The following is a 25,429-nucleotide window of genomic DNA, read 5'->3' as shown; positions in this document are numbered from 1 at the left end:
TACACATACTCATATAATAATGATACTTTTACATCCAAAAGTAAAGTGACTTGACCAACATTAGATAAACTAGTAATTAATAGAATCAGGATTCAAACCCAGGCAGTCCAATACTACAGTCTGTGGTTTTAACCACTATGATACTAAAAAGCTGTATCATAAATGTATACATTTATACAATAAACGTTATTGTAGTTACTATTTAAGCAAACTTCCTTTTATTAGCAGTAGTAAAAACATTCTTAGCTTGACTTTATTAATGGAAAATATCAAAAGACCTTCTCCAAACTTCTTCCTCAGCACAGAGGTTTATAGTTTATTTGGCTGAGGGTAGCTAGCCCCATTCCACAGGACACTCTGACCTGACTCTTTAGTAATTACTGTCCATATTTTAGGAACCACCCCAAGACCTTCTAAAAGAAACTTTCTGTTATGGAAAATTTCAAATACATATAAAATAGAATAGTAGAATGAACCAACATGGGCTAACCATCCCATGTTAACAATTATCAATATTTTGCCAAAGTCCTTTTGATTCTGTTTTTGTTTTGACTTCATTCCATTTCTCCCTCCAGAACACCCAATTTTCTTTCTATATAAAATAAAACAAGAGCAACAAGAAATTACAATGCATTATAATGTAAGTATGATGGCTCACATAGGCTTGAGAGAGAAAAATCGCTATCCCATTGCAGTGTACTTCCCTGAAAGAAACTTTCCTTTCTGACATCATTGCAAGCTGCATCTGAATAGAGCTTCTGACTTATGTAGTCAAGGCAAGCAATTTCCCTAGGCAAGCAATTCTTAGGCTATTTGCTGAGGCTTACCTATAGTTGCATCTCTCACATTGGAGATACAAGACAAGAAGTAATTTACTTCTTTTGAAAAATTTTTTTTAGTTTTTCTTAATGTTTCCTGTATCACTCAGTGCTAAAAAGAGATAAGCTAGCAAACCATGAAGAAACATAAAGGAAGCTTAAATAGATATTACTAAGTGAAAGAAGCCAATCTGAGAAGGGTACATATTGTATGATTCCAACTGTATGACATTCTGGAAAAGACAAAACTATGGAGATAGTAAAGAAATCAGTGATTGGGTTGGGGAAGGGAAGTGATGAATAGATGGAGCACAGAGGATTTTTAGGACAGTGAAAATACTCTAATAATGGATACATGTCATTATACATTTGTCCAAACCTATGGAATGTATAACATCAAATGCAAACCTTAAGGTAAACCATGGGCTTTAGGTGATGAAGATGTATTAGCATAGTTTCATCAGTTGTAACAACGGTACCACTCTGATGGGGCATGTTGATAATGGGAGAGGCTATGCATATGCAGCAGCAGGATGTATATGAGAAATCTCTGTACCTTCCTCTCAATTTTGCTGTGAACCTAAAACTGCTCTAAACAAACAAACAAAAAAAAAAACAATTTAAGGGTTCCTTTAACTTAGATTGGTCTTTGGTACAACTACAGATGCCCCATGACTAACTTAGCAATACAACATTTGAAACTTCCAGAAGAACAATAGCTTAGGGGTGCTTTCTTTCTACAGTATGAAAAGGCAAAGAAAACCTACCTGCAAGCCTGTAAGAGATCACCTTCGTGCCTTACCTGGCTAGGACTGGGAATCGCCTGTTATCGGGTAAGAGGGTGAAGGCTCAAGACTGTGAATACAGCTGACCTTGATTCCTTGGTCTTCTAAGCACCCTGGACGTTTGTAATGATGGTGGGAAGATTTACTTTTCAAAGGTGCTCAGTAAACTAAACAATCTGTACTATAAGAAAAAAATTCTTTAAAAACTCGCACAAAAACCGGAACCAGGAAGTTATATAATAAAAAATTTCATGTTATTTGGTACAGAAACTCTTAATTTTATGATGTTATCTGTAAGGGGAAAGTGATATGATAAATGAAGAATCTACTCAATTAAATTAAAGAAATTGATTGATTCTTATTAAGCTCTATGGCCCTTCTGTATTCAGGAGGAGATTCTACAGCTTCTGGTAGATTTTTTACTCCACGACCCCTAAAAACTCTCCAGTCACCCTTTCCTTTTTTTTCTTACAATCTTTGAAAGAGGCATGCATCCTGCTATTCATGTCTAATTTCTTCAATGTATTCTTGATTCTAACCCTCTCATTTTCTCCTAATAACTTACTCTCTTATTTTTTTCTTTTTATTTTATCCTTCCCTTCTCAACTCTTTCCCCATACTTTCCCCCTTCTTATTTAACCACAGTGATAACAACCAAATGAATTGTCTGTGTTTCCTGTCTCCTCTTCCTTATTGCTGTTTTTTTGAGCATGAAGGTAATATATATTCATTATGGAACATTTAGAAGATACAAAATGTGAAGAAAACATAAAAGCATCCGTAATCCAACCATTCAGTGATAAGCACTGTCAACATTTGAATGCATTTTACTGCAGTCTTTTTTATACATATATGAAAGTAATTTTAATGTATAAAATTGTAAATAATATATTTACTGCTTTGTAATCTTTTTTTCTACTTAAACAGTATAGCACTGATATCTTCTCACATCACCAAAGAGTCTATAACATGATTTCTGATGACTTCTTGGTGTCCCCTTGTTTGGATGCATAAATGAAGTGACCATGTAATTTGTCTTACTGACCAGAAACTAAAGAAAACACCTTGGATTAAGCCATGCCACTAAGATGTTTAAGTAATCCCTACTCCCTACCAGCGTTTTAGTCATACTATACCTATGTGTGGACATACCGTAGTTTATCTGATCACTCATTATTGGACATGTTCGTTTCTACAATTATACTATTATAAATGAAGCTGAGATAAACGTTCTTGGACATAAATCTCTATGCTTAATTCTGATTATTTCCTTAAGATCCATCCTTAAAGAATGTAGAAGATATTAGGGGCGCCTGGGTGGCGCAGTCGGTTAAGCGTCCGACTTCAGCCAGGTCACGATCTCGCGGTCCGTGAGTTCGAGCCCCGCGTCAGGCTCTGGGCTGATGGCTCGGAGCCTGGAGCCTGTTTCCGATTCTGTGTCTCCCTCTCTCTCTGCCCCTCCCCCGTTCATGTTCTGTCTCTCTCTGTCCCAAAAATAAATAAAAAACGTTGAAAAAAAATTAAAAAAAAAAAAAAGAATGTAGAAGATTTTAAAAGTCTTTAAATTACAGTATCAATGTGCCCCTAGAAAGGGTATGTACTGATTTATACTCTGCCAGAAGGTATGAGAGTACATTTCACTGTTACCTCATTGAAAGTGGGTAATATCATTTGCCAATTTGATAGGTATCTTAATTTGCATTTTCATCATGAATGAGGTTGAAATCATGTGATGTGTGTATTTCTTTACTTGTGAATTATCTGTTCATATCCCAGGTCCCATTTACGTTTCACTTCATTGCAATTAGGCTTACCACTTTACCACTTTACCTTTACCAACTTACTGACCCTTCTGACAGAAGTTCCTGATAACATCCTAATTGCCAGATGCCACAGACACTTAGGTTAAGTCTCTCTGAAGCTTAACTCCATTGAGTGCCTTCTTCCTGAAGCCCTCTCCTCCCTAGGTTTCCATAATACTTCATTTACATCCTTCCAGTTCCATGCCTTCCTCTCTGGTATCTCTTTCTCAGCCTTTTTTTTTTTTTTTTTTTTTTTTTTTTTTGCCAGCTCCTAGTTTTTTTAGCCACCATAATTGTTGGGTCCCCCCACCCCCACTCGGAGTTCTATAGTCAGCCCTCTTTTCCTGTCACCATATTTATTCCCTAAGAAATAACATCTATCCCAGTGGCCTTGACTACCACTTGTGCCCCAATGAATTATAAACCTTTAATGCATAACACTTTTCAAGTTCTGACCTTTAAACAGTGTAAAATACACCTCAAAATGTGCATAACTGAAATATAACCTATCTCTGAAGGATTCTCATATTCTGAAAGCCTACCCCTTCTCCTGTATTCCATGTCTTCATGAATGGGACTGTAATGAACCCAATCAACCAAGCCAGAAACTTAAAAGCTGTCCTAGGGGTGCCTGGGTGGCTCAGTCGGTTAAGCGGCCGACTTCGGCTCAGGTCATGATCTCATGGTCTGTGGGTTCGAGCCCCGCGTCAGGCTCTGTACTGAAAGCTCAGAGCCTGGAGCCTGTTTCGGATTCTGTGTCTCCCTCTCTCTGACCCTCCCCCGTTCATTCTCTGTCTCAAAAATAAATAAATGTTAAAAAAGCTGTCCTAGTCTACTTCTCCTATTACTTTTAACTAGGCACCAAATATCCTATTGATTTTATCTCCTAAATGTCTCTTAAGTCTGTTGTCTCCTCTCATCCCTATTTTTACAGCTCTAATTCAAGCCTCATCCCTCATCTTCTAGGGTAATCTGTCTTCCTTCAATTCATCTCTCACATTGTTATCAAAGTGGTCTTTAAAATCTGGAAATACTATGTCACTCCCCTACTTAAACCATTCAATGGCTATCCTTATTTCAGAATAAAATTTACATTCCTTTGAATGAATACATATGATCTGGTCTCACCTAACACTTTAGTTTCATCTGCTTACTGTCTTTTCCCTAATCTCTCTCTTCTCTCCAGACACACAAGAATACTTAAGAGTTTCCTGACCACACCACACTCTCTTGTGCCTCCATGCCTTTGCATATGATATTGCTTTCACCTGGAATGCCTTTCTTCACCTTGTACAGCTAACAAACTCCTTTTTATTCTTCAAGATTCACTTTAGAGCTGCCCTTTAATTTCAGTGCAGAAATATTCCCATTTTCCTATTTCCCTCCACTAGATCATATATATATGCTTTTATTACAGAAATGTTTATTCTGTATTGGAACTATTTATGTGTTTGGGTTTTCATTTTGTTTTATTTATTTCTTTACATATCTGTCAGTGAACCCTTTGAGGGTAAAGCTTGTATGTTATCTTTTTATTCACAGTACCTGGTATACTGAATAAATCATTAGCAAGTATAATTGATTGAATAATGTTGGTTGAATAATGAATCAATACATTGATTGAATATTGATTCAATATTTTAGAGACATTTAAGGTGTGGACCAAAGTCTGGGCATTGCTTAAAAGTCATTCTTCATATTGTCTTGGGCCTGGAAACCCATACTTTTCTTTTCTAAAACAGAAAAAAAGAAGAGCTATTTTACTGGGGAGAAGAGTGACTTATTTCTTTCTCAGGTGACCTTTTGGAAGATTTTACAAAGCAAACTTACTTTTAGGAAGCAGCAATGATACCCATGTGTCCAGAGCTCAGGGAGAATTTTAGAGTCTGAATATTGTATTGATTCCTCAAGACTGTGCTGTCAATAACTAATATTAGGGGAAAGGAAGCTGTCTGAGCAATAGTATTTTGGCAGGCTAATGGGACTTTAACCTTAAGAAAGGGGTGCATGATGTAAAGGAAGAAACCACAAATGTATCTGACAGCCTACTGTGTATTGGAAAATCACTGAATGATGCACACACAATAGTGAATACTTCTGGTTTTCCAATCTTGGCACCTGAAGCTCCATGGTTCAGGGAGGCCCTGATGGGACTGCTGTAGAGGAAAGGAGGAAGAGAGGGGTGTAAGTTGAGAGCCTAGCAGGCAGGACTCCAGTTTGCTCTACCTGGATTTTTAATCAGAGCAGTTCTGCTTTTAACAGGTTGGGCTACCACATAAGATTTTGTTTGAAGAAAGAGTTCTGCTAAAAATTAAAAAATTGAAAACTGTTTGTATAGGTCACACACACCAATGTTATTTGAACATAATGTTTTCAACTACACTAACTCCAGCTGGCTTAAGGGAAAACTTCTTTGACTTAACTCATACTTTTCTTTTTTCTGTCAAGCTGGAGGAGCTCACGGAAGCTGAAGATGCTCTCTCTGAAGCCAATGCATTGAACAACCACAATGCTGAAGTATGGGCATATTTGGCTCTGGTCAGCCTAAAAGTGAGTGTTTATTAGCCTTACACAGTGCCCTTTTAGGGCAATGAGGTGAGGAACTAAGTAAAGCAAGAGATAGGTAGGTGGCCGTTAATGCATGATAGTTGAGATTTAGTGAGTTTCTGATTTGGTTATTATACTTATGAGAAAGGAGAGGCCAAGTCTGAGAAGCTGCTACTTGGAATGTGCTTAAAAATCATATACTCAGGTGTGTTTGTATGGAAACTGACAGCAAGTCACTTGGGCTTGTTGGTCATAGGTGAGCAGGAGTGGGGTGGGCCAGGACTGATTGTCATCCAGTGTTATGGGTTGGGTGGTCTCTCTGTGTTACTTTTAAGCTGCTCTGCAGTCCCTGGGCAGGGTGTACTAACCAGCCCAGCTCTGTGCATCCCTTTCCTCAAGATGAAGGATATAGTGATCAGAGTCTGGCCTAGGGTTGGGATTAGGAATGCTGAATGGGGAGCTGTGTGAGGGCAGTGACTGATGGTACAGTGGGATGGCAGATGATACTAGGGGGTGGTGGCCATTCTCCTGCTGCCCTCCTTGATGCCTCTTGGCCTGCCTGAGCTCTCAAGCCTGGGACATTGGTATGCATTCCTTGTATAGTCATTCAAACCATGAATCTATAAAAAAATTCCTCCATATCCTCTCTCATCTCCCCCTTTGTTAGTTGTGTATGACCCAGAAAAGCTATATAAGAATCTACTGATAAAAATAAAGGCTGATGAGGATGCCTGGGTGGCTTAGTTGGTTAAGTGTCCACCTCTTGATTTCTGCTCAGGTCATGATCTCATGGTTTGTGAGATGGAGCCCTATGTTGGGCTCTGCACTGACAGCAAAGAGCCTGCTTAGGATTCTCTCTCTCTCTCTCTGCCCTGACCCTGCTCACTCTCTCTCTCGAAATAAATAAATAAATAAATAAATAAATAAATAAATAAATAAACATTTTAAAAAATAAAGGCTAATGATAAAGGTGCAAACACAAATGCATTACCAAAAAACATAAATAGATTATTCAACAGAAATCTCTGACACACTAGAGCAATTTTTCCCAGAGAGTCCATTGTCTGGTAACTACAAAGCGTCTTCTTTGCAGTTGTCTCTGATTTTTTTTCTCTGAGATAAGAATTTGGGATAGTCTAGACATTTACCTGATACTAATCAGTAAATATATGTTATTTATATTTAAAAGGTGTTTAGTTATATTTAACGACTTCACTCCTGAGTTTGCTTTTCATCAAAGTAGTTTGCTTTTCAAAAGAATAAATACATTTACGGGCGCCTGGGTGGCTCAATTAGTTAAGTGGCCGATTTTGGCTCAGGTCATGATCTTGTGGTTCGTGACTTCAAGCCCCACATCGGGCTCTGTGCTGACAGCTCAGAGCCTGGAGCCTGCTTCAGATTCTGTGTCTCCCTCTCTCTCTTCTCCTTCCCTGCTTGCACTCTGTCTTTCTCTCTCTAAAAAATAAACATTAAAATATTTTTTTAAATAAATAAATACATTTTTAAAATGGGAGTGCTCTTGTATCAGAATGTAAACAAGGCCAAAGGTCAGTGAAGGACATGCTCTACTAGACTTTCTGAAACATGCCTTCCTGTTAAACTTCTGGCTGAAGGTGCTTATCCTTGACATATATGGGAGATTAGGAAGGGCGTATTATGGGAGTTGTGATAGCTACTTTACCTATAGAAAATAACTCTCCTATAATTAAATAATTTGCTCAGCAGTCTAAGATCAAATGGGGAATAATAAGAATGGCGCTTTGTTTTCCAATGGCCAATATGACCTCAAACTGACAGGGAGTATTGTGATTATAAGAGAAATAAACAAAATTAAAATTACTGGTTTTTCTTTTTGGAATAAATGTCTTGAATGTCAATATGGGAGATACCTGAGTTCTTCCCCAACTCTGCCACAACTAACCATGGGAACCTGGGCAAGTCACTTAAAGTTGCTGGACTTAGGGGCACCTGGGTGGCTCAGTCAGTTAAGTGACCAACTTTGGCTCAGGTCATGATCTTGCAGCTCATGAGTTCAAGCCCCATGTCAGGCTCTGTGCTGACAGCTCAGAGCTTGGAGGCTGCTTAGGATTCTGTGTCTCCTTCTCTCTCTTCCCCTACCCTGCTTGTGCTCTCTCTCTCTCTCTCTCTCTCTCTCAAAAAAAATAAACATTAAACAAATTTAAATTAAAAAAAAGTTGCTGGACCTCAATTTCTTTATCTTTAAATTAAAAGGGCCAAAATGGAAAATTTTAATACACATCTTGTAGAAACTGCTAGGTCAAATAGGAAAAAAATTGAGGATATGTAAGATTTGAATTAAAAAAAAAAAAAGGTTGACCTCAAACACCAATATAGAACTCTGTGCTTAATAATTAGAGAATACATATTCTTTGCAAGTACAGATGAGTTGTTCTTAAAAGTTGACCATATGCTAGACCACAAAGAGAGATTCAACAAATGCATATAGATCACACTACTAGTGAAATTATATGTAAACAATTAAAACTTATGCCAGAAGACATAGATACATTTAAAGTTAAACTCATACATGTAATTAATTCATAGGTCTAAGAGAAAATCACATGACAATTTCTTGTGGTGGGTAGAGTTCTAAAGATGACCCTCCCCACAAGATTATTCCATCAAATACTAATATAGGTACTGCTGTCAAGGGATTTTGCAGATATGCTTTCTTTGCTGCTGCCTTTCTAGCTCCTTTAGGTGGAAGGTTAGGTTGTATATTTGGGACCTTTCTTGCTTCTTGAAATAGTCCTGAATTGCGACGTATTTTCCTCTTAAGACTGCTTTTGCTGTGTCCCAAAGGGTTTGGACTTCTGTGTTCTCATTTTCATTTGTTTCCATATATTTTTTAATTTCTTTTTTAATTTCCTGGTTGATGCATTTGTTCTTTAGTATGATGTTCTTTAACCTCCGTGTATTTGGGGGCTTTCCAGATTTTTTCTTGTGGTTGATTACAAGTTTCATAGTGTTGTGATCTGAAAATATTCATGGTATGATCTCAATCTTTTATACTTGTTGAGGGCTGTTTTGTGATCCAGTATGTGATCTATTTTGGAGAATGTTCCATGTGCACTCGAGAAGAATGTGTATGCTGCTGCTTTTGAATAAAATGTTCTGAATATATCTGTTAAGTCCACCTGGCCCAGTGTGTCAGTCAGAGCCTTTCTTTCCTTATTGATTTTCTGCCTAAATTATCTGTCCATTGCTCTGAGTATTAAAGTCCCCTACAATGATGGTATTATTATCTATACATTTGTTTATGCTTGTGATTAATTGATTTACATATTTGGATACTTCCACATTGGGGACATGAACATTTACAATTGTTAGCTCTTCTTGATGGGTAGAACCTTAATTATTATATAATTCCCTTCTGCATCTCTTGTTACAGTCTTTATTTTAAAATCTAGTTTGTCTGATATAAGTATGGCTACTCTGCCTTTCTCTTGACATCCATTAGCATGATAGATGGTTCTCCATCCCCTCACTTTCAATGTGCAGGTGTCCTCAGGTCTAAAATGAGTCTCTTGTAGACAGCATATAGATGGATCTAGCTTTTTTTATCCATTCTGATATCCTATTGTTGCAGACTTTGAGTCTGGTGTTCTCTCTTGTCCAGCAAGAGGATGGATGTAGAATTTTATACAAGAGAGGCTAATGTCCAGGAGGAAACGAGAGCCCTGAATAAGGGTCCTTTCTCCATATTTATTAGGATCATAAGGCTTACATACGTGATGGACATGCAGAAAGAGACAATAAAACAGTGATCATTAACTCGTGTGTGAGAGAAAGGGGGTTAGAAAGTATGTGGTGTTAGGGGTTAGGATCAAGACAAATCAAAATCCTGGCGCCGAGCAGATGGCTGTTTACTGCAGGCAACAAGCACCGTGTCTATGTATCTTAACTTTTCTAGGGCTAAGACAGATAGAGCATGCTATCTCAGGGTTAACAAGGCATTTTTCTTGCTAATTAGCTCTGGGTGCTTTCACCCTGCTTCAGGGGCTTTCAGCCTCTACCTCTTCTCACTTTCATCCTGTGGAAGCAACTTTCTGCTTGATGCTTTGTTCTACACTGAGCATTTTCACCCTGAGGCGGCTTTTCATCCTAAGCCTTGTTAACTCCTTGGTGAAAGCTCAGAGAATTCTTAAATTTATTCCCCACACCCTATGTCTTTTGATTGGGCACTTAGTCCATGTACATTCAGAGGGATTAATGAAAGATATGGATTTAGTGCCAGTGTGTTATCTGTAGGTTTCATGTTTGTAGTGATGTCTCTGGTCCTTTGTAGTCTTTGCTACTTTCCACTCAGAGTACTCCTTAGAATCTCTTGCGGGGCTGGTTTATGGTCATGAGCTCATTTAGTTGTTTTTTTTTTTGTCTGGGAAAGCCTTTATCTCTTCTATTCTGAAGACAACCTTGCTGGAAAAGGATTCTTGGCTGCATAGTATACCTATTCAGCACATTGAATATTTCCTGCCACTCGCTTCTGGCCTGCCAAGTTTCAGTGGACAGGCCTGCTACTACCCTTATGTGTCTACCCTTGTAGGTTAAGGCCCATTTGTCCCTAGCTGCTTTCAGAATTCTCTCCGTATCTTTGTATTTTGCCAGTTTCACTATGATATGTCATGGTGTTGACCTATTTTTGTTGAGTTTGAAGGAAGTTCTTTGTGCCTTTTGGAGTTGGATGCCTGTTTCTTGGGGAACTTCTCAGCTATAATTTGTGCACATAAACCTTCTTCCCTTTCCCCTTGCTCCTCTTCTTCCAGAACTCCTATGATACGGATATTATTTCATTTCATGGAATCACTTAGCTCTCTAATTCTCCCCTCATGATCTAGTAATTTCCTTTCCCTATTATTTTCAGCTTCATCATTTTCCATAATTTTATCTTCTATTTCACCTATTTTCTCCTCTGCTTCTTCCATCCTCGCCATCACTGTGTCTAGCTTATATTGCATCTGATTTATAGCATTTCTTAATTCACTGTGACTATTTCTTAGGTCTCTGATCTCTACAGCACTAGATTGCTGTCTTAATTTTTTTTTTTCAACGTTTTTATTTTTATTTTTGGGACAGAGAGAGACAGAGCATGACCGGGGGAGGGGCAGAGAGAGAGGGAGACACAGAATCGGAAACAGGCTCCAGGCTCTGAGCCATCAGCCCAGAGCCCGACGCGGGGCTCGAACTCACGGACCGCGAGATCGTGACCTGGCTGAAGTCGGACGCTTAACCGACTGCGCCACCCAGGCGCCCCTAGATTGCTGTCCTCTATACTTTTTTCAAGCCCAGATATTAGTCTTATGACTGTTATTCTAAATTCTTGTTCAGATATATTGTTTATATCTGTTTTGAGCAATTCTCTGGCTGTCATTTCTTTCTGGATTTTCTTTTGAGGAGAATTCTTCTGTTTCATCATTTTGGTAGGCTTTTGTCTTTTACATGTTTTAGTAGCTTCTTATGTGTTCTGCATGTGCAAGTACTACTGTATTAAAAAGGGCTCAAACACTGTCCAGGGACTGGAATTTTAGGAAGTGTTTTTGGAGTGTGTTGTGTGCACTCTGTTGTTGCATTTTGGTTGCTCTATCCCACTTGTCAGTCCTCTGCAAAGCTCCTCCTTGATTTTAGTGGTGGAGTGTTTGGACCTTCTACCAGGTGTGCTTTGATTTGTTCATTGAAACAATGGTTTGTCAGGTTTAAAGGTCTCCTTAGTGAAGTTCTAGTTGAAGAGACTCAAGATGAGGCCTGACTGGAGATTTGGGGCAAAGGAAAGTGCTAGAAGAGAAATTCAGGACAAAACCAGAAGGAAAGCTACTACCAACCCCCAAGGGATTTTGCAGATATGTACAGAGATTATCCAGGTGGACCTGTACCATTCAGGTGAATCTTTTAAAAGCAGGGAGTTATTTTCTGGCTGGGGACAAATAGGGAAGTCAGAGGAATTCAAAGCACAAGAAAGATTCAATGCACAATTGCTGGCTTGAAAATAGAGAGGGACCACATATCAAGGAATGTGGATGGCCTCTAGAAGCTAAAATGCCAACTGCTCACAGCCAGCAAGGAAATGGGGACCTCCATCCTACAAGTACAAAGAACTGAATTCTGCCAGTAACCTGTATGTGCTTGGAAATAGACTCCAGATAAGAATCAGATCCTCTGATGGATCTGGGCAAAGTAAATTGAAAACCATCTGGAATCCAGGATTCATCATTCTAGATTTCATTAAGAACATTAGTGATTCATGTGAAGAAGTCAAAATATCAACATTTACAGGAATTTGGAAGTTGACCACGGGCCTCATGGATGATTTTGAGGGGTTCAAGTCTACTTTGGAGGAAGTAAATGCAGATATGGTAGAAATAGCAAGAGAACTAGAATTAGAAGTGGCACCTGAAGATGCGATTGCATTGTTGTAATCTTGTGAAAAAAACTTTCACAAATGAGGAGTTGCTCCTTATAAATGAGCAAAGGAAATGATTTCTTAAGATGGAAACTTCCTGGTGTAGATGTTGTGAAAGTGGTTGACAGAAGGTTTAGAATATTACATAAAGTTAGCTGATAAAGCAGTGGCAGGGTTTGAGAGGATTGATTCCAATGTTGGAAGAAGTTGTACTGTGGGTAAAATGCTGTCAAACAGAATTGCATACTACAGAGAAATCATTCATGGAAAGAAGAGTCAATTGATGTGGCAAACTTCATCATTGTCTTAAAGAAATTGCCACAGCTACCCCTACCTTCATTAACCTTCACCTTGATCCATTAGAACCCTTCAATATCAAGGCAAGACCCGTACCAGCAAAAAGATTACAACTCCCTGAAAGCTCAGATGATGGTTAACATTTTTTAGCAATAAAGTATTTTTTATATGTTTATTAATTTTTTGTTTTTGAGACAAAAAGAGTGCACAGGGGAGGGACAGAGAGAGAGGAAGAGAGAAAGAATCCCAAGCAGGCTCAGCACTGTCAGCATACAGCCTGATGCAGGGCTCAAGCTCATGAACTGTGAGATTTGGCCTGAGCCAAAATTAAGGGTCAGACGGCTTAACTGACTAAGCCACCCAGGCACCCCAGCAATAAAATATTTTTTAATTAAGATATGTACATTGTTTTTAAAAACATGATGCTATTATTTCTCACTTAATAGACTACAGTATAGTGTAAGCATAACTTGTATATGTACTAGGGGACATCGCTTTATTGTGATATTCACTTTATTGCAATTGTCTGGAACAAAACCTGCAATATCTCTGAGATATCCTTGTGTACTGGAAGTTCCACCATGCCAACAACACACATACTCATAAAAGAAATTGGGGGAAAAGGATTAAAAGGGAATCTACAAACTGAAAGATGAATAAAAAGTTTCACTACTGAAAGACTAGACAAAAAACAAAGAATGGTGGTTATTGTTGGGGGAAGGAGTTGGGAACAGAGTGGATAGGGTCAGGGTGGAAGCAAGACCTTTTACTATATATCTTATTATATCCTTTTGATTTTTACTTATGTATATGTATTATCTGTTCAATAAAGATTAACACAAAGAAGTAGATTTGCAAAGTTGCTGGAAAAAATATTAATATAAAAATCAATATCATCAAAATCAAAGATCATTAGCAACAATCAATTTGAAAGTCTAACTTTAAAAATCTCACTCAAGATCTTATGGATGAAAGTGTAAAACTTTACTGAAGGACATAAAAGAAGATCTAATAAGGATACTATCTATGTTCATGGACAGGAGGTTTTAAGAACATAAAGTTGAAAATATTCCCACATGTCTAATTTTAATGCAATTCCAATAAAAATAATAACAGGTTTTTTTTTTTTTTAGGAACTTGATCAAGTAACCCTAAAATTCACTTGCCCAATAAAGGCCAAAAAATCATAGTGACAATATGGACAGGATAATAAGAGGTGAAGACTTTTGTACCAAATATTAAGACTTATTGTGAAGCTCTGATAATTAAAACTGAGTGATATTAGGGTAGGAATAGGTAAGTGGAACATAACTGCTAGACAGAAGTAGACCCACATATATGTGGAAACTTAGGTTTTAATTAGATGGTTTTTAAATTTTTTTTTAAACGTTTATTTATTTTTCAGACAGAGAGAGACAGAGTATGAACGGGGGAGGGGCAGAGAGGGAGGGAGACACAGAATCGGAAGCAGGCTCCAGGCTCTGAGCCATCAGCCCAGAGCCCAAAGCGGGGCTCAAACTCACAAACTGCGAGATCGTGACCTGAGCTGAAGTCGGACGCTTAACCGACTGCGCCACCCAGGCGCCCCAATTGTATGGTTTTTAAAAGTAATGGGGTTTCCTAGGAATTTTCCCTGAAACTCTTCCTCCAACAACTAAAAACTACACAAGCACAAGATGTTTATTACAGTGTTATTGCAATTGCAAAATATTGGAAACAACATACATAGGAGAATATTTGAATAAACTATGGTATATCCACATAATGGAGTACTAAGCTACTGAAAAAAATAATGGAGAAGATCTCTATGAACTGATGTGGAGTGATTTCCATGATATAGTGTTTAGTGAAAAAACTAAAGTGCAAGATTTTATACCATCTTTTGTATAAAAAGGAGGGAAAAAGAAGAATTCATTTACAGGTTGGCTCATTTGTGCAAAAAAAGCACAGGAAGGAAAAACCAGATTAATGAGAGTGGGTCCTTTAGGACATGGGCAGACATAGAGTACAAGGGAGGCAATGAGTGGGTGACACTCTGATTATACTTTTTGTACATATCTGACTTTTGGAACCATGTTAATGTTTCATTTTTTTTTAAGAAATTCAACAAGAAACAGGGAGATTGTATAATTCATATCATAACAATAACAACAAAACTACTTCCCATGAATAACAGCACTGAAGGTGGGAAAAAGAAAACTAACTCAAGATACTTTGGGGGACACCTGGGTGGCCCAGTCAGTTAAGCATCTGACGTTGGCTCAGGTCATGATCTCACAGTTCATGGGTTCGAGCCCCACGTCGGGCTCTGTGCTGACAGCTCAGAGCCTGGAACCTGCTTCGGATTTGGTGTCTCCCTCTCTCTCTACCCCTCCCCTGCTCGTGCTCTGTCTCTCTATCTCACAAAAATAAATTAAAATGTTTTTTAAAAAATTTTAAAGATACTTTTGAAAAATTATTTGAAATATATACTCTCAGACTAAAAAGGAAAAAAAAAACCCTCTATACAAATATTGGACTCAGGTTAGTAAGCTTTTTGGGAGTGATAGAAATCATCTAAAACTGGATTGTGGTGGTGATGGTTGCACAACTGAACCTTAAAATCAGTGAATTTTATGGTATGTAAATTATACTTCAATAAAGCCAATTTTAAAGATTGTATAGCCCCCAAAATGAGGAACAAATGGACTATTCAATAAATACAGATGGAGCAACTGGCTATCCATGTGAAGAAAATTAGTTCCTTACCTCACACCAAACATGCACGTGGATGCATACATACTTCCAGCTGGTTTAAAGGCCTAAATCTTAAAACTTTGGATTGCTTAGGAGAAAATATAGAGAATACCTCTATAGCCTCGGGGTGTGCAAATTTTCTTATGACTGTAAATGCACTAGCCAAAAATAAAATACCAAAAATAAAATTAGCAACCTTTTTTTTAAAGTTTATTTATTTTGAAAGAGACAAAGACAGCACAGGCTGGGGCGCCTGGGTGGCGCAGTCGGTTAGGCGTCCGACTTCAGCCAGGTCACGATCTCGCGGTCCGTGAGTTCGAGCCCCGCGTCAGGCTCTGGGCTGATGGCTCGGAGCCTGGAGCCTGTTTCCGATTCTGTGTCTCCCTCTCTCTCTGCCCCTCCCCCGTTCATGCTCTGTCTCTCTCTGTCCCAAAAATAAATAAACGTTGAAAAAAAAATTAAAAAAAAAAAAAAAAGACAGCACAGGTAGGGGAGGGGCAGGGAGAGAAAGAATTCCAAGCAGGCTCTGCACACTAGCGCAGAGCCTGACGCAGGGCACGAACTCATGAAACGGGGAGATCATGTCCTGAGCTGAAACCAAGAGTCAGTCCTTAACGGACTGAGCTCCCCCGGCACCCCTAAATTAACAATTTTAAAATAGAAACTCATGCGTAACAAAAGACACAAAAATAAAGCTTAAGGACTTTAATACTTGCAGAATTTATAACTCATTACAGTTTATGTAATTATATAATATAGCTTTTATATAAATATGTAATATGCCCTACAATAAGAAAAAAACATACAAACAATCTGGTTGAAAAATGGTCACAGGATAGGAATATACAATTTGCTGAAGTGGAAATTGTAAAAGTCAATAAATTTATGATAAGAAGTTTGCCTCACTTGTAATCATGAAAATGCAATTTAAAATGACATTGTGACAGAAATTCACACCCATTAAACAGGGGAAAATTAGTCTGATATCAACATTGATAAGGACTTTCAGAATTGTTGATATAAATTGATAACTACTTTGAAGTGCAATATGGCATTATTTACCCAAATTCTTACCTATAACTTAGCAATTTTATATCTAGATATTCCTAAGAAAAATACCAGAAGACATGTACAAGGATATTACAGCATTTTCCATAACAGCAAACAAACAAAAAATGTCACTCTTTTCAAAATTGTTTTGGCTGTTCTGGATCCTCACATCATTTGGATCCCAGCAGAAATGAAACAAAGGTAATAGTGACATGAAAGGAAGATGTGTTAGAAAATGCCCCTGGAATTCAGTGAACTTCAGGTGGGGATGTCTTTGAAGTGTATTTAGGAAAGTCCTTTATTTTTATTTTTTTATTTTTTTTAACGCTTATTTATTTTTGAGACAGAGAGAGACAGAGCATGAACGGGGGAGGGGCAGAGAGAGAGGGAGACACAGAATCTGAAGCAGGCTCCAGGCTCTGAGCCATCAGCCCAGAGCCCAACGGGGGCCCCAACTCACAGACCGCGAGATCGTGACCTGAGCTGAAGTTGGACGCTCAACCGACTGAGCCACCCAGGCGCCCCTATTTTTATTTTTTTAATAATTAAAAAAAAATTTTAACGTTTATGTATTTTTGAGAGACAGAGAGAGACAGAGCATGAGCAGGGGAGGGGCAGAGAAAGAGTGAGACACCAAATCTGAAGCAGGCTCCAGGCTCTGAGCTGTCAGCACAGAGCCTGATGTGGGGCTTGAACCCACGAACCATGAGATCATGACCTGAGCTGAAGTCAGGTGTTCAACTGACCAAGCCACCCAGACACCCCTAGGAAAGTCTCTTAAATAGTGAAAGTTTTGTGAACTAGTAAAAATTTATCATGAACTGGCACTGATCAGGAATTTGGACTAGATATTTTCTAAGTTTCCTTCTAGCCTGAACATTCTGTAGTTTTCATATTTATTTAATACTAGGTATTATGCATGTATTTTGTATTTATGTATTTCCCAAGTGACATTGTATACTCTAATTTGTTATGCACAAACTTGTTAAGTATAATAGTGAATTCATATTATTCTCATTTAATACCTAGATGCGCTTCATGCAAAAAATAACTGGGAGGAATAGTTAGGTGTCCTCATCTCATATCCAGATATGCATGGAAGCAATTCCAGTATTTGCTTTTTTCTAATGCATAGAGACAGGATAAAGTGCAATAGTTAAAACCTTGGGACTCTGGAGCCAAACTGCATTGTTTTAAAACCTGGATCCTCCACTTACTAGCTTCGTAACCCTGGGCATTTATTTATCCTCTCTATGCCTAGGTATTTCTATCTGTGAACATGGAATTATAAATAATAGCAGTTTTTTTCCTAGAATTACTTTGAGGACTAGGAATGAAAGTGTGTAAAGCACTTAAAACAATATAGACAATTAAAACAGTATGAATCACAAAGTAAGCATTATGTAAGTTTTAGCTATTGTTAACAGAATGGCTTCAATCCTGAGAGAAACAAATGACTCATGGTGTTTTCAGGGGGAAAAAATGAGAGGCCACGTTATTTTTAAAATGAAGAAGGAATATTCATATATCTTGTGTGTGTGTGTGCCCGCGCGCATACATGTGTGTATACATTTGCAACACATATATATACAAGGATGTCTGCTTTTTGATATCACCTTTCATTTTTGTTCCCCCTTTGAATCCAGAGGGTAATCCTATGTTTTGGTAGAAATGTTTGTGGCACTGTACTTTCTTACCGTAATGTTTATGATATGTCATCATCACCGGCTGCTGCTCTCTTTTTCAGGCTGGACGGGAACTGGAAGCTGAGCAGGCCTACAAGTACACAATGAAGGTATGATGCAGGTGCCTCTGCTGCTTGTACTGAGGTTGGAAAACTGGGAGGAAGATGCTGCCTTAATTCAAGACTTTACAACATTTCATGATGTGAATATTTTTCTAGAGGCTCTTCTTACTATCTTTGCCATTTGCTGCTGGGTTTGGAATAACCCATATATTGGAATAACCCATATATTACTATGGGGGACCTTTTTTCTACCTCTTTATAGAATTTGGTTTAATGGAAAGACAGAAGGCCTGGGAGTCAGGAGACCTGAGTTATGGTCCTAGTTTTGCCACTAACTTTACTGTGTTAACCTCTCTGGGCTTCATTTTCCTCATGTGTAGACTGAAGGTGTTGGTCTAGTCCACAGATCAGCACACTTTCTGTAAAGGGCAAGATTATTTATATTTTAGGCTTTGTGGGCCAAACTGTCTCTATTGCATCTACTACTCTTCCCTCGTAGTGCAAAAGGAGCCATAGACAATACATTAACAAATGGGCATGGTTGTGTTTCAGATAAAAGTTTTACTTACAAAAACAGGCAGCCAGCCGGATTTGGCTCATGAGCAGTAGTTTGCCAACCTCCATTGTATTCTATTAATTATGAATTACAGATAATTTGACTTGAAAGATAGTGGCTTAAAAAAATTGGGAGTTTTATTTTTCTTATCTAATGAAAAGCCCAGGGCTGGGATCCCAGCTCCACAATGTCATCAAAGACCTAAACTCTATCTCTTTGCTTCAGTCACAGCATGCAGTTCCCATCCTTCATTGTTGCAAGGCAGCCACTGTAGCTCAGGCCACCACATACATGTTTCAGGCACAATAAAGAACAAAAGGGAGGAAAGAACAAAGAAAACATGCTAGCTATTTCACCTCCATTATGAAGCAATGACTTTATGGGGATAAAAGATATAGCATAGGGAATATGGTCAATGGTATTGTAATAGTGTGTGGGACAGATGGTAGCTATACTTATTAGCTATACTTAGTGTAATGTATAGACTTGTAGAATCACTGTGTTCTACACCTGAAACTAATGTAACATTGTACGTCAACTACACTCAGATTAAAAAAATAAAGATGTTTCACAAGTACATAGAATTTGATGGTAAAGAAAATCATTTCCAGAGAAAAGTATCTCCTTTTGGGGGGGAAAAAGCAGCAGTGACTTTAGCTGACATTTCATTAGCCACAATTCGTCGTAAGACTACCCCTAGATCTAAGGGAAGAAGGGAATGGAGATTTTTAGCTAGCTGAATTCCTGCCCTGAAAAGAAGTGAAGATTTTGTTAGTAAGAAAGGAGAGTGGGTATTTAGTAGCCACTAGACATCTTTACTACACATCTAGAGTCTAAAATTAAATCTAGTATCTTTGATTCCTGTCACTTGCCAAATTGGAATATTATAGTCAAGATAGATTGGGTGATGATGTGAACTCTTTTAAAAGTAAACTTTATTAAAGTTATTTTACAAAAAAATACACAAATTGCAAATGTTTATACTACTTGAATTTTCATAAAGTGAATGTGTCCATGTAAGCACAATGTTCTGAGGTCTTTTAATGGAGCTACCATGAAATAGGGAATATGGGAAGAGCCAATTTCATGCCAAGGAACTATATTCTTTAACTGTGGCCCTGTAAATGAGGGGTTTCCACAAAGATATATCAGGTATGACATGTCTCCTCCCCTTCCATCTTCTTATGCAGCTGAAATTGAAAGATGAGACTCTACTTGCAGAGATCCACATGGTACAGGAGGCAGTTGGCTTTGGAAATCCATCTTTCTGACATCCTTCCAGCTGAAGACTATTCTGTATGGGACTCTGAGCTTCTTTCCTTCCCAGAGAAATTAAACCCTGGATATTTCATCACATGAGGCCTGGGAATGGACAACACCATGAACAGAAACTCGTTCATTTATTTCCATGGGCTATCTTACTGGATAGCCCTTCCTGGGATGTTTTACAAATGACAGTAAACTAGATGACAATAAAAAATGGAAGAGATTAAAAATTCATCAGTGTGGTTCTGGAGTTAATTAAGGTATACTGAGGTATATGTAAGAACATAATTATTTCTATAATTAAGGTATAGTGGGTTCATTATTAAGGTTTCTGGTAAAAGCTTATCAGATCACTCCTTTAGGACGTCAACTGCTAAAGTCTCTGGCCTGGTTTACTTCCTGGAACTTGAGAATTAAGGTATCAATTTCTAAAGTGGGCCTAAAGTAAGAATGCAATGTTGGGTCACTGTATTAGGACAAACACATTAGTTGTGACCAGACCCTTTGGATTCAATGGTGAACAGAGCTGAACAGAGAGGTCTTTGCTCATTACCTCTAATCCCGGGTATCTTTATGGATCTAAATCACAAGGGCTCCAAGAAGAGTCCATTACTCTATAATAGATGGAAAACTCACAACTGAGGCCATTATTCTAGGGTTAGAGATGACAAAGGAACCATCCTTCACTCCTTTTCTTCTAGATCACTGCATAGCAAAACCAGAAATAAAGACTCCTTTCTCTTATTTTTTTTAAAGAAGGTGCAGAGGAGGGAGGTGGAGGAATAGGAGGGAAAGTGAAAGGCATATTAATAAACATAGAAAATTAAAATAAACTCCACATTCATTTATTGTTCTTCTATAGCCTCGACTCTAACGCTACTTCCTTTATGAAATCTTCCTGAGGCACCAAGGAAGTATCGGGTTCGCCTCCTCCTCCGCTGCCCCAGGACTGTATACTGACCACCTTTAGCAACTCTGGTGTGGGCTCAGCGTCTCCCCCACGTGACTATGAGCTTCCTAGGGGCAGGGACAGCGCCCTTTCAGCTAGGCCTTGTCAGCAGTGGCTTTGGCTCTAAACAGGTGCCCAAAACACGTTCCCTGGAAGGATGTATTCAAGAGCACTTTAGCAATTCTCCTGGCCGCTCCCCCAGATTCTCCCAATATTCCTCACTCTAGCAGGAACCCACTGTCACTCAGCTCGGCTCGCACTACCACCCCCGCTACACGCAATTGCAGCGCGCCTTTTTTGCAGCAGTTTAAGGTACATTAGGGTTCGCGACGTTGCCTTATGGGAAGGGTAGGAGCGAAAAGCGGAAGAGGCGGGGCGAGTGGACTCTGCTTCCGCCACCAGGGCGCTAGGGCTTGGGTCACGGACAGGTCACGCCCCAGGTTCGGCAGTGTGGACTTCGGTGTTCGTCCTTCGCCCTTCCCAAGCCATAGCGCTGATCAGTGCGGACAGCGGGGCGCTGCGAGGCGCGGCACCTGGCGCCCTAAGTCGCGGCGCACGCCGGCTGCACCATGGTCCAGCTCAGTGAGTGAGCTTCCGGGCGGAGCTCGTCGGCGTATGGGGCGGGGGGGTGGGGGGGGGGTGGGGGGGTGGCATATGGGACCAGAGGAATGAAACAGCTCTCTCCAGGGCGAGTTGGAGGCCACCCCAACCTGAAACAGCCACACAGCCTTACGTTTAGCTCTCTCCTCAGTTTTTTCTTCCTTAATCTTTGCTGAAAACCTATGAGACAAATGGCATTTTGTTTATAGATGAGGTAGCTGAGGCTCCGTCGTGGTTGCAGAGCTATTAAATGGCAGGCCGGTGTTGAGTGGATTGAGGGACGAGGAGGTAGTCACTTCTCGTTGAAGAGCATGAGAGGAGTTTCACAAAGAATATAATATTTAAACCAGATTGACAATAATTGGTTGGATGTAAAGATACCACAGTTGAGGAAGGGGCTTGTTTATCTAACTCATTTTGTCCATTTTGTGTACTCAGTTCTTGTGTCTTAACCATTTATTTCTCTATAGCTACTGTCCTCTGCAAGGCCTACCATGGAGGCCACTTAACCATCCGCCTTGCCTTGAGTGGCTGTACCAACCGGCCTTTCTACCGCATTGTGGCTGCTCACAACAAGTGCCCTAGGGATGGCCGTTTCGTGGAGCAGCTGGGCTCCTATGATCCATTGCCCAACAGTCATGGAGAGAAAATCGTTGCTCTCAACCTGGACCGGATCCGGCATTGGATTGGCTGTGGGGCTCACCTCTCTAAGCCTGTGGAGAAGCTTCTGGGTAACCTAGCTCTAGCCTTACTTCATTGAGGGGATTTTAAATTGAAGTCAGTTTCAGGATGATAGTAGTTAAGAATGACTTTCATTACCTCAGGCTGATCAGGACTGGAGTGAGAGCTGAAGTTGTGTTCTAATTGTCATTTTGAATGTGGAGACTCCTTTTTCCACGTTATAATGAGTGAAAATCCTGTTGCTTGTAGGTCTCTCTGGCTTCTTCCCTCTGCATCCCATGATGATCACAAATGCTGAGAGGCTGCGAAGGAAACGAGCACGTGAAGTCCTCTTAGCATCTCAGAAAACAGACACAGAAGCTACAGAAACAAAAACGAGCTGACTTCAGCTGAGCTTGAGCAGAGCATTGGGAATAAGGTCAAAGTTCTCTTAAAACACCTGTGCAGAGCACTTAGTTTTATTAGCTTTGGAGGTCAATAAATGGAGTTTTCTGAGTCACCCATGTTCTGGCCTGGCCTGAGCAGGGCTCAGGGAGAGATTTGTTCTTTCTGACATAAATCTGGGTCTAGTTACTAATTCGATTTTTCAGCCTTCATCTGGGAGAAGGACCGTGACTATGGGGTGTGTTGGACTTTGGGTTGGGCCCTGGATCTCTTTGGGCAACTTTACAATCTGTTGCCTTCCAAGACCCCTGTTTGACAGCCCCCAGCCAGCCTGTCCATGGTCCATCAGAGTAATTCCTTCCTTAATCACTTACGGTCATCTCACTAGCTCAAAGACACACTTTGCTTATTATTATTTTTTTGTAATTATAAATTTATATTGTCTTGTTTGACACATAATCTCAAATTTACAAAGGCAGATTTTTTAAAATTTTTTAGTGTTTATTTATTGTTGAGAGAGATAGAGCATGAGTTGGGGAGGGGCAGAGAGAGAGGAAGACACAAAATCCGAAGCAGGCTCCAGGCTCCGAGCTCTCAGCACACAGCCCGACGCGGGGCTTGAACTCAAGAACTATGAGATCATGACCTGAGCCGAAGTCGGACGCTTAACTGACTGAGCCACCCAGCCGCCCTACAAAGGTAGAGTTTTTAATGAGCTTTTAGGCTATAAGAGCCTATTTTAAGAATATGAAAATGGAAGAAAGGTAATATTGAAAAGTACCTATGTACATTCTCAGCTCTTTACAAGTAGGGTTATTTGTGAGGATTATTAGGTATCATGAAAGTGAGTAGGATTGTCTCTGTTTTATTGATGGGAGGCTGAGGTTGAGAGGTGGAAACTTGACCAAAGCCACCTATTTTCATTTGGGCAGAGCTAGGATTCAGAGCCCACTATGCCTACCTGGAGAGCCCTTTACAGCATATTAGAGTGTCTGGGGCAGGGTGGGTGTGAGATGAGCAAAGATGAGGAGCTTTTCAAAAGTCCACTGAAAAAGCCAGTGATAGGATGAAGTTTAGGTATGATGAATTTGGCAATATAAATGATGGGCTGTGCCCAAAACCCAAGGTGTCACATTATCTGGTCCACCATTTTGCAGGACAACCACGGGCACGGATTGGAGAATTTTAGTGCACACCCTGGATAGTACAGATTTCAAATTTTGGCATGAGACCAGGGTGGGGAGATTTATAGAGGAGATACTAAAGGGCTATCAATGTACCAATTTATTTTATTGTCTGGGTTTTGTATCCTGAGAACAGTTACCAGCGATCTCGCTATGGCATCATCAAGTCTGTCCCAGGGGTGTCACTGGTTGGCCTCCCTTGCTTTGAGGGAACTTTGAAGGCAGAGCAGGCCAAGAAGAACTGACTACCTGGATTTCATCTGGAATCTGGGAATGAGAAATGCTATGAAAACCATGGGAACTCTGGAAGTTAAAGATAATAATCCACTTTGGAGAGTTCAAGATCTTTGGGTAAACTGTAATTGTAGATCAGAGGAGAATGATTCTGAAAAGTATTGAACAGCAAGGGGAACTGCTGGGAAATGAGTTAAGCTAAGGTATTATTTTGAGCTACTGAGTTTCTGCCAACTCAAGTATTCACTTTGTGCTTTGGTTTATCCTTTGCCTATGATCTGTATACACACACTTCCTGTGTGAGCTCATCCTGTCCCTGATTTCCAAGGTTATCTCAAGCTCTATCTAGCCTTGCTTTGGATCTCCTGACACAGTTTCTCACCATCTTCTAGTTGATTGCATCAAATTCAACATGCTCAAACCCAGCTTTGTACTTTAGAAAGCATTAAAAAAAAAAAAAAAAGCTTTTTCTTCAGCATCTTTATTTTTACTAAGATGAGGGTTTGGGTCACGTTACCTTCACCAAAGTGAAAGGTAAATGGGAATGATTCTGTAATAAACGTTAGAGTTAAAAGACCGGTATTTTGTGCTTTTGGTTTAGGGTTTTTTTTTCTTGCAGGAATCGAGGGAAACCCCTTACCCAGCAGTCCCAGCCTGTAGGTTGCAAAATTATTGGGTCTGCGCGTTCTGTGTACTCCTGTCTGGATCGTTGAACCATATCAAATTGCCAAACGTCAATGCTAATGAAGTTTTTTACATTAAAAAGGCAAACAAAACAGCAATATATAGATTCGAGTAGTATGGACCTGCCATATATTAAATAAGCTTATGCGTTGGGACACTGGGGAGAAGATAGGCGCCAGATTTCCTGAGTAAGGGGAGGAGGGCATCCTGGCACTGGGCCTTAAAGGCTAACCACGCGGAAGGAGGTTCCCACAGCAGCTCCCTCTAGACTGGCCACGCCCCCGTGTTGCAGCCGCCGTAAAGTGCGGCGTCCTGGCCACGCCCCTCCGGCGCTTCTTGTGACGCAGTCGCCCTGGGTATTTTTGCGCGGGAAAAGGAGGGAGTTCGGAGCGCTAGGCAGTGTGGCCGGAACCGGCAGTTTTTGCGGAGTTTGCAGCTCGCTCCCTGCCCTTACTGGCCATGGGGCTGCTGGAGCTGTGCGAGGAAGTGTTCGGTACTGCCGACCTTTATCGAGTGCTGGGCGTGCGGCGCGAGGCCTCGGACAGCGAGGTCCGGCGCGGCTACCACAAGGTGTCTCTGCAGGTGCACCCGGACCGGGTCGGCGAGGACGACAAAGAAGACGCCACCCGCCGTTTCCAGGTATGTGAGTCCCCGCTCCACTGGCCTCCTGGGTTTCTCTTGGTCTTTTGGC

General features: G+C 40.0%; 3 protein-coding genes across 8 annotated transcripts in view; all 3 read left to right on the top strand.

Moving 5' to 3' along the window:
- CFAP70 (cilia and flagella associated protein 70) overlaps positions 1 to 20,256 on the top strand; it is a 113,474-nt gene extending 93,218 nt beyond the window's left edge. For all 4 annotated transcript variants that reach the window (XM_086680002.1, XM_086680003.1, XM_086680000.1 and 1 more), the window contains 4 exons: positions 1,562 to 1,651; positions 5,854 to 5,955; positions 18,201 to 18,248; positions 19,947 to 20,256. In XM_086680002.1, coding sequence (XP_086536128.1) covers positions 1,562 to 1,651; positions 5,854 to 5,955; positions 18,201 to 18,248; positions 19,947 to 20,027 — 321 coding nt within the window. In that variant the 3' untranslated portion in view covers positions 20,028 to 20,256. The remainder of the gene's footprint in view (positions 1 to 1,561; positions 1,652 to 5,853; positions 5,956 to 18,200; positions 18,249 to 19,946) is intronic.
- Positions 20,257 to 21,281: 1,025 nt separating this feature from the next.
- Positions 21,282 to 22,751, top strand: MRPS16 (mitochondrial ribosomal protein S16). Of its 2 annotated transcripts, none has more exons than XM_086679980.1 (3): positions 21,282 to 21,584; positions 22,042 to 22,302; positions 22,502 to 22,751. In XM_086679980.1, the coding sequence occupies exons 1-3, from the start codon at positions 21,311 to 21,313 to the stop codon at positions 22,633 to 22,635; spliced, it is 669 nt and encodes a 222-aa protein (XP_086536106.1). In that variant the 5' UTR covers positions 21,282 to 21,310; the 3' UTR covers positions 22,636 to 22,751. The 2 variants fall into 2 exon arrangements, with proteins under 2 accessions (XP_086536106.1, XP_025773970.1); XM_025918185.2 differs by having other exon boundaries at positions 21,402 to 21,553.
- Positions 22,752 to 22,902: 151 nt separating this feature from the next.
- DNAJC9 (DnaJ heat shock protein family (Hsp40) member C9) overlaps positions 22,903 to 25,429 on the top strand; it is a 100,660-nt gene continuing 98,133 nt past the window's right edge. Inside the window, exons 1-2 of one of the 2 annotated variants that reach the window (XM_025918416.2) lie at positions 22,903 to 23,335; positions 23,957 to 25,377. In XM_025918416.2, coding sequence (XP_025774201.1) covers positions 25,198 to 25,377 — 180 coding nt within the window. In that variant the 5' untranslated portion in view covers positions 22,903 to 23,335; positions 23,957 to 25,197. Of the gene's footprint in view, positions 25,378 to 25,429 lie in introns of both variants that reach the window. The other variant, XM_086679979.1, reaches the window with a different exon arrangement.

The sequence above is a fragment of the Puma concolor genome, chromosome D2 (assembly GCF_028749965.1).
Source record: "Puma concolor isolate L17-30 chromosome D2, mPumCon1.1.hap2, whole genome shotgun sequence".
In the NCBI taxonomy this organism is placed as follows: Eukaryota; Metazoa; Chordata; class Mammalia; order Carnivora; family Felidae; genus Puma; species Puma concolor.
This window is presented reverse-complemented; position numbering and strand designations above follow the sequence as displayed.

Bases quoted from the DNA above. Each gene is read 5' to 3' on its own strand.
- MRPS16 (XM_086679980.1), top strand. From the start codon at position 21,311: ATGGGAAGGGTAGGAGCGAAAAGCGGAAGAGGCGGGGCGAGTGGACTC. The intron at 21,585-22,041 runs GTATGGGGCGGG...ATTTCTCTATAG, and splicing joins TCCGGGCGGAGCTCGTCGGC to CTACTGTCCTCTGCAAGGCC. The intron at 22,303-22,501 runs GTAACCTAGCTC...TGTTGCTTGTAG, and splicing joins GCCTGTGGAGAAGCTTCTGG to GTCTCTCTGGCTTCTTCCCT.